This window comes from Mangifera indica, chromosome 12 (assembly GCF_011075055.1).
Source record: "Mangifera indica cultivar Alphonso chromosome 12, CATAS_Mindica_2.1, whole genome shotgun sequence".
Classification (NCBI taxonomy): domain Eukaryota; kingdom Viridiplantae; phylum Streptophyta; class Magnoliopsida; order Sapindales; family Anacardiaceae; genus Mangifera; species Mangifera indica.
The window spans coordinates 8,583,162-8,592,016 of NC_058148.1; the positions used below are offsets into that span (position 1 = coordinate 8,583,162).

An 8,855-nucleotide genomic window follows, 5' to 3' on the forward strand; every position below is an offset into this window, starting at 1 on the left:
TGTTTCAAGTTCCATAACTATATTAGTATAGCATATGGTCTCATCCATGTCATAGCCAAGGGAGTCTGAGAGCCTTGTGAGACTGAGGGTGTGTTTGGTTAAAGGGGAGTAAAAATTATTCTGGTACTCTATCTTTTATCACTTACATTACTTTGTTTAATTCATAAATAATAAAATATTTTAATAATCTTCTATTACTAACGACAATGCGACAGGTAATATAAAAAGTAATCTGATTAGCATCTTTACTTTAAATATTAAAATATTATCAATATAATCTTGATTTTATTATAACATAACATTTATTTATTAATTTTTTTATGGCAAAAATAATCTCATTTTCAATTAATATAATAAACAACATAAAAAAATATTTTAGAATAATTATACCTACAGTAATTTAAGTAAAGTAATATACATGTATTTTTTTACTACTTCTAACCAAACACAATAATTATTTATATCTATATATTTTTATTAAATTTTATCAAATATAGTAATAATTTATACTCAATAATCCTTAAGATAATCTTTCAATTTTGATAATAAAATATTCTCAAAACCAAACTCCTCCTGAATGGAAAAAAAAAGGAACCCCGAGATAAAAATAGTCAACAAACATTGATGTTGCAACAGAAGTTCCTTATGCTCTTAATGTGATCAAGCGTTTCCACTTGATGTCAAGACTACAAGTGAAAACCAAATAAGAAGTGTATTTAACAGAACAGAGGAATCCATTGCTTATAAGATTCTTGAGTCCTTCATGAAACAGGTACTAGTTCTGTTTTGTCATAGCAATACTATGGATACACACTTTTGATACATAGATAATGTATACTCATATGATTGAATGATACTTTATCTTTAATTCATAATCATCTAATTACATGATTTCACGTAATATGTGTATTCAAATTATAAATCAATAGTATCTATATATAGTTTTATTGTTTTGTTAAATTTCTCTTTCCTGCAAATCTTTTTTTTTTTCCCAATATATAGATTTCTAATGCATGCTTATAAATAAATCGCTCATAACTATTCTGTGATGCAGTCATTCGGGGGAATTTCATTGAAGACAAGCTTTCAAGGCATACTGTTACAGTTTCATAGACAGAGTCCATTCTGTCTATTTGAACAGTGACTAACCTCACTCTCTTTTAACCATAAATTGGCTTCATTTATTTCAGAAGAGTTCTCTTCTGGAATACTTTATGCCTTTGATATTTCATGTAATTGCGATCATACTTGAATTATGAGATTTCAGTATCTTATTTTGCATGTCTTTTCACTCTATTTTTATGCATTGATGTCTTATACAGTTCTTTATTTAGAATAACAAAAACTTGTACAAAACCAGCCCGGATTATTGTGTTGACCTGATCCAAGAACTTTATGATCTTCGTATTAATTGAGAAAATTTATGATGCTTTGCGCCCAATTACAACCCATTGAAAGTGAATAATTTGGCTTCAAAAACTTGACTTGTATTGATTTGGTCTGCTGCCATTTATATACTTACAAAGCATCCATGTTTGTGTCAGAATTCAAATTTCCTCTTTGGCTATATATTTCACAATCGCAGACTCCACAAATGAATCCATTAGAGTTAAGGTAAAGACAATTTAGGAGTAAGCATTAATAACATCATTATTTTAATAAAAATGATCGATTTTATGGGCAAGAACTGTGGATTTGTCATTATGGAAAATAGACCATACGTTTCCAGGCCGGCTGCTGATGTAACTAGGCAATTTTATCGTATTACTTTATATGCTCTTTTAAAACTTCCCCTTTTTCTCCATACTGCCTGGTTTCAACTCAACAATGCCAACGAAAACAGATGCTTTGCTCTATACAATAGCTCTTCTTCTCTTCATCATTCACTTGCTTTCACCTCATTTAGCTGAAATATATTTTGCTTATCAAGCGCGTAACTATGGATCAGAGGCTATATTAATCCCGGCAGCTAATACTCGAATCTTTTCCCGAAATCCTGGCAAATGTTCAGATGTTGTTCAGAATGTTCTCGATGTTCAAATGAAGAGATTTTCTCCAGTTACTGAAGAAAAACAAGTGGTAAAAGTACTAAGTGAGGAGAGTTTTAGCCATTTTGTTGCCAATAATCGGTATGTTATGGTGGTGTTTCATGCATCATGGTCCCCTTTGTGCCGAAAATTAGCCCCAGAATATGCAGAAGCTGCCAGAGAGCTGAAGGGTGAGGTTGTGCTAGCAAAAGTGTATGCTGATAAAGAAAAAGGATTGGAGAAGAAGTATGGAATTAAGTGGTATCCAACTTGTTATTTCTTCGTTGGTGGAGTGAATGTTCATCCTTGTAATTTTGTAAGGAAGAGGTGAGTTTTTCATTGGCTTGATTCTTTTGGATTTTTCAGGTCAGGGAATTCTTGTTTGTTTTTGTTCTCTGATTGAACTTTAAAATTTATTTACAAAATAAACTGATTTTTCGTGGAGTCACTGGAAAGGAATCAATCTGTTTTTAATATTCAAGCAAATTCCTGATATGCTTGCAGATGTATTCATTCGTGTTTTTTTTTTTTTTTTTTTTCTGAAGGGATGCCAATGTGAAGTGGGCAAAAACTCAGATGGGTCTTGGTGTCTACAATATAACGACAGGAGCAATTTGAAGAAGTATTCTTGTCTAAATCCAGAATAGTTTTGTCATGTCTTGAATCTTTACAGGTATACAGTCACCATTTATTCATAATTCAATAATTCATAAACTTTGCACCATATAGTATAAAACACTATAATTGCAGAGACCTTTTTTTCAGAAGAAATTGCACAACCTTTTATCATTAAGTCACTAAAATTCTATTGCCTAAAATGTTAGGGCCTGGAAACTGAGGAGCTTCTTGCCGCCTCCAAGCTGCATCCTGATGTTATATTTTATCAAACTAACAGTATTAATCTTGCAAGGAGATTTTATTACTCAGGAATCAAACTCCCTGCTCTAATCATGCTGGAAAAGGAGTCTCAACAGCTTACCTACTTTCGTAAGTTTTCCCTGATGATCTTTTCAATTTATAGTTTGAGGTCTTCCAATTTGTCATTCAAATAATGTATTTCAGCATTGCACAATTTCTCCAGATGGACCATTCACTGAATCAGAAATAGCTTACTTCATATCCGTGAATAAGATTCCTCCAATGAATGCTTTTACTTTGGTAAAGTTTCCTGTGATTCTCCAGACCTCCACAAAACAGGTAGTAGTTTTGCTACATCCATCTTGCCTGTGAAATTTTCAATGTGAGGATTTCTGATATTTGCTTATAGATAAAAGCTCATGACCCTTTTCTGATGCAGTCATTTGGGGAGAATTTCATAGAAGACAAACTTTCAAGCCAATCTGTTACAATTTCAGAGACAGAAATCATTCTGGCCATTGAAGAACAGTGACTAACATTAGTTCCTTTGTAACTATAAATTGGCTGGATTTATTGGAAAATAGTTTTCTTCTGTAATATTTTTTCAGATTAAGAAGAATCCCGAAATTTCATTCACTGAATTTGTTGACATCATAAAAGTTTACTTGGAGACTCATCAGCAGCAATCATAGGCAATGTAATTTTTAGTAAGTATAGGCAAAGAAATATGTGATGTCGTTAACTAGTACACTGTTAAGTAGAAATTGAGTAGTGATCCATGTTTTTTTCTTAAATTATGGAAAAGAAGACTTATGCTAATTAAGAAAAATATGGATAAGTGAATGGTTGATGGTTGATGCTTTGTGTGTACATGAGTAGAGATGGAAAAATTTCTCTTTGCATTCTTCGTCTCATGAACTTTATGCCTAGTGAGCACACACAAACTCTATGTAAACATACACAATTGGCATTAGAACATCTTTTTCTTGAGGGACTGTGAGAGTCTTATTTTCTATTTCAAGCACTTTTAAAAAATGTCCACGGGCAATGTTAGTCTGCCTGCACCTCTCATGTTTTCAAGGGAAATCTGTAACTCTTGGGTTGTAAAGATGAGAGCCTTTCTTACGGCATATGATTTATGGGAAATTGTTGAGAAAATGAAGAAACCACCATCTAGCAAGTCAAGCAACATATTGAGCCTTACACACAAAAAACTTTAAAGCTTTTTCTTTCATTCATTCAAAAATTTCTAAAGCTGTCTTTCCAAGAATAGTAGCTGCTACTAGAACAAAAAAAAAGCATCAATAGTACTATCTTTCAAGAGGAGTTCAAGGGGAGTGAAAGAGTAAAAGCTGTCAAACTCTTAACTCTCAAGAGATAATTTGATATGTTAAGAATGAAGGATGGGAAAGCTGTCAAAGGCTACTTTGCAAAGTTAATGGAATTAATTAATTAAATGATGCTACATGGTGAGGAGTATATTGATGAGAAGATTGTGGAGAAGATCATGATTAGCTTATCAGGCAAGTTTGTGTCCAAGATCTCTGCAATAGAAGAATCTTGTGACTTAGAGAAGACATGAAGTTTGGAGGGAAGCAATGCTAGAAGAATTTGAAATGACTGGAAAGAATGGAACCTAGAAGACAATGGGAAGTTCATTGGTGTGAAATGGATTTACAGAATCAAGTTAAATCACATTGGTTCAATATTTACGCATAAAGTAAGGTTAGTGGTGAAACACTATGTTCAGACGGAAGGGGTCGATTATAGGGATACATTTTCTCTTGTTGATAGACATGATACAATTAGATTCTTATAGCCTTAGCAGCTCAAATAGGATGGAATACACATCATCTTGATGTAAAATCAACCTTACTAAATGGCTTGTTACATGAGGAGATTTATGTTCAACAATCTAAAGGTTTTGAGGTTGCAAGAGAATAAAGTAGAGTGTACACATTGAATAAAGCACTTTATGGGTTGAAACATGTACCAAGAGCCTGATATAGCAGAATGGATTCACACTTGATCCAACAAGGATTCAAGAGAAGTTTTAATAAAGCTATTTTTATGTAAAATATTGTGAAGATGTAAAATAGTTGCTGGTCTCTTTATATGTTGATGATTTATTAGTTAGTTACAAAAAATGATTTAGATTTGGTGTAAGAGTTTATATAGGAGATGAAACTGCAGGTTGAAATGTTAGACTTGGGGCTGATGAAATACTTTCTATAGGATTAAAAATATACCAATGCTCCTATGATATTTTTCATTCCCAAAAAAAGTATACTTTGGATGTCCCTATTAAATTCCAAATGGACCAAAGCAAATGTGTGGCCACTCCTTTGGTGCTAAATGAAAAATTATCCAAGGATGATGGAGGAAAGAAATGTAATGCACTAGCTTAAAGAAGCCTAATTGAGACTTTAACTTTATTGTATTTAACCGCCACGAGGCCAAACTTGATGTTCTCAGCAAGTTTCCTGTCTAGGTTCATGAATTCTCCAAGTCAGTCTCATTGTGGAGCTACAAAAAGGGTCCTGAGATACTTAAAAGGCATAACAAATTATGGACTATGGTTTAAGAAGAAAGGAGAAGCTAAGCTAGTAGGATATGCTGGCAGTGATAAGGCAAGGCGTATTGATGACTCTAAGAGCACTTCAGAATTTTTTTTTTTTTTTCCCTCTTGTATTAGGAGTACTTTCTTTAAATTCAAAGAAGCAGGATGTGGTTGCTCAATCCACAACTGAGGCCAAATATATTTCAGATTCTGTTGCTCCAAATCGAGCCATTTAACTTCGAAAAGTATTGACGGATTTGGGGCATGAACAAGATGACTTCACTGTAATGTAGTGTGATAATAAGTTACATTTTACCTTCATTATTATTTATACCTTGATGTCTTATTATAGTTTTTGAGCTGATCCCAGAAGAAAGTTTTGGAGATTTCTGGTCCTAGTCTCCTTGTATGATTCACTTCGTGGTATTATAGAATGGTTACAAAATTTCATAATAAAATTCTCTCTTCTTCCACCCTGTATCTGATCTTCATCAGCTAAATTTGATCTCAATTTCCCTCTTCTGAGTCGATCAAATTTCAGAGAACAGGTCAATGCAACAAGCAGCAGCATTCCTATTTGAGTATGCTAAATTGCCAGGAACAAAAAGATATACAAGACCTTGTGTTTGTCACCACCAGAGAATGTAAATAATATTCTCTGAAAAACCAACAATCGATTCAGTATTATTTTGTCTTATCGATTATTACTGAGATGACTGCTTTGATTAAATCACCAGAGTTCGAGTATTTCAAATCATCTTTAAAAAAAAAAAAAAAAATCAATTTATTAATATTTTCAAGCTCAACTAAGGATCATAATCCATTACTACATATATCCTTTCACTAGTGTTTAATTTTAATTAACAATGGCATCAAGAAGACATCTTCTCTTTCTCTACATTTCAATTCTTCTCCTCTTATGTCTTATCAAATTTACACCTCTCTGTCAATACATGGTTTCACCCAACCAAGCCAATACAATTCTTCTGCTAAATCTCTCCTTCTACGGATCCAAACGTTACAACGAGGATGTATTTCCTGCTGTCGGCTTAACTAAAAACTTCAATCGCAAAAATTGGCCCCCAACCGGGGTGCTTACCAGTGAACAGCAGAAAATGGTGGTTTTGACTGAAAAAAATTTCAGCAACTTCATCACTCAGAATCAGCATGTCATGGTGGTTTTTTACTCGTCAAAATACTTCTGGAGAGAGAGACTTTCACCAGAGTCTTCAGCGGTGGCAGTTAAACGTAAGGGAAATCTGGTGATTGCCAAAGTGGATGCTGAAAAAGAAAAGCTGCTAGCAAAGACGTTTAGGATTGGGAATTATCCGACTATATATTTCTTCCACTACGGTTTTATAGAAGAGTTTTATGTTGATCAACAAATTTGGATACCTGCAGAAACTGGAAAGAGTGAGGAAATAAAGCCGACGAAGTGCCAAGAAGATGAAGAGAAGACAAACTTTGATGCTCCATTAAAAGAAATTCAAGAGCGTGTAGAGGAAGAGGCCCCAAGAATATCGGACGAGAAGATTGCAAATATGTATCCATTTCGAACTTCCGGGCAGTCTACGGAGATTGCTCTGGACACAACATCTGATGCGGAAAGTGAAATGAAATTTCTCAATCGGCTGCAGGAGCTTCGGGAGCCTGTAAAATCACACGAAAGGGTGTGGCAAACAGGAACTTATCAGAATGATACTGGTGGGATGATCGAAGAAGTTGGGGTATTTATGGAAGATGACAAGAATTTGAAGAGTTCGACAGATGATAAAATAAAGAGCGGTTCCACGAGCTTAAGTTGGATCCCCTCGGAAACAGAAAATAGTGCGAAAGAAGAAAACTTTGACGAGCCTGCAACTAAGAATTCAGATAAGCGTACTGATTTCAGTCGGACTTGGACAGCTTGGTAGAGTCATTAAATTTGCAAGCTGATCGTAGAAAACTGAAAAAGCGAATTCGGGAGATCTTGTTGACTGTAATTTCTAGAATTTTATGGCAATGGAATAAGAAACTTATATAATAATTGAATAAAATTATACAAACGCGCTATATATATATATATATATATATATATATATATATATATATATGTGGCTTGTGGTTGTTAAATCCGATGCAACTTCCTTTCATTGGCAAATGTATGTAAAACTATAAATAATACCATTTATAAACAAACATTATGTTCGAATTTTTACACAAATAATAATGTGTTATTATATAATTCGATGATTTTAAATTAGAAATAATATAACACTAAATCATATAGTAATATATTATTATTTATACATAAGTTTGTATTTATTATTTATTCAAATATATCCCCTTTTAAAGCTAACAGAGAAAAATTGAATTACAATAAGAAGGGGATAAAAAGAAGATGGGAAAAGACTTATTCCCGCCCAAGGTTTGATATATTTTCAAAACTCCTATCCGTACAATTTTAAAACTTCAAATACTTATCATTCTATTAACATTACTTGTTATAATTAAAGGTAAAAATGTTATTTAGATAAAAATATTTTAAAAATTAAAATTTTATCATATTTTCATCATTTTTCTCAAAACCTAGGTTTAAAAAAGTTGCATTTTCCTACTAGGGTTTCAATCCTTTCCTTCTTCTCTAGCGACTGGCCAAGAATCGAGGACGCTCTCTTTTCTTTCTTTGTTGACGCTATCTCTCAATCCTCGAAGACGATGAATCAACAAAAACAATGAAGAAGACAAAGGGCGTTCGATGGAGACAACGAATCAATGCATGCTCTTCGAGCATCAATTGGCTCCATCGAGTTCTTCAACGCATTCTAGAGATGTCTTCATCGTTTGAGCACCATCTTTTCATCGTTTGAGTGCCATCTTATCATTGTTTAAGCTTGACAAAGTGAGATGTCAATGGAAGCAAGTGCGACCCCTCCTCATTTGATTTGTTACGTGACGGGATGATAATAGGTCGCCAAAAAGATGTGCGGATCTATCACCTTTCTTTCTTCTTCGATCATTAACGAAAGATGGGTTGGAAGTCAACTTCAATAGCGAAAGAAGAAAATGGAAAAGATACAAACCCTAAAGGGAAAATAGTTACTCTTCAAACTTTGGTGAGAAAATTGTTATAATTTTAAATTAAGGAGGAAAATATGACATTTTTATTTTTAACCTGAAAATTTTAATAAAAAGGCAAGTATTTGAGTCTTCCTGACAAAGCTCTTCTTCTCTTTGGCTTGATTTGATGCGGATCGTGCATCTTACTTAGAGAAGAGAGATTGTCAGAGGGAGAGGAAGCTTTGGAGAGAGAGATGGCTGACAATAGTATCAGAGATAGTGCCAGAATTTGAAAACTAAACCCTAGAGGGGAAAATATCAATTTTTAAAACTTTGCCCATAAGAGAAATAGTTAGTTTTTAGGGTTTTGA

At 33.5% G+C, this 8,855-nt stretch overlaps 1 protein-coding gene across 1 annotated transcript; it reads left to right on the top strand.

The window, feature by feature from the left end:
• Nucleotides 1-1,827: 1,827 nt before the first annotated feature.
• LOC123192032 (protein disulfide isomerase-like 1-4) lies at nt 1,828-2,645 on the top strand. Its single transcript, XM_044604508.1, has 2 exons — nt 1,828-2,354; nt 2,573-2,645. The coding sequence occupies exons 1-2, from the start codon at nt 1,828-1,830 to the stop codon at nt 2,643-2,645; spliced, it is 600 nt and encodes a 199-aa protein (XP_044460443.1).
• The last annotated feature ends 6,210 nt before the right edge of the window (nt 2,646-8,855 follow it).

What these genes read in the sequence shown, in the direction of transcription:
- LOC123192032 (XM_044604508.1), top strand. Translation starts at nt 1,828, where the DNA reads ATGCCAACGAAAACAGATGCTTTGCTCTATACAATAGCTCTTCTTCTC. An exon ending in TGTAATTTTGTAAGGAAGAG is followed by an intron (nt 2,355 to 2,572) that starts GTGAGTTTTTCA and finishes TTTTTTCTGAAG; the next exon opens with GGATGCCAATGTGAAGTGGG.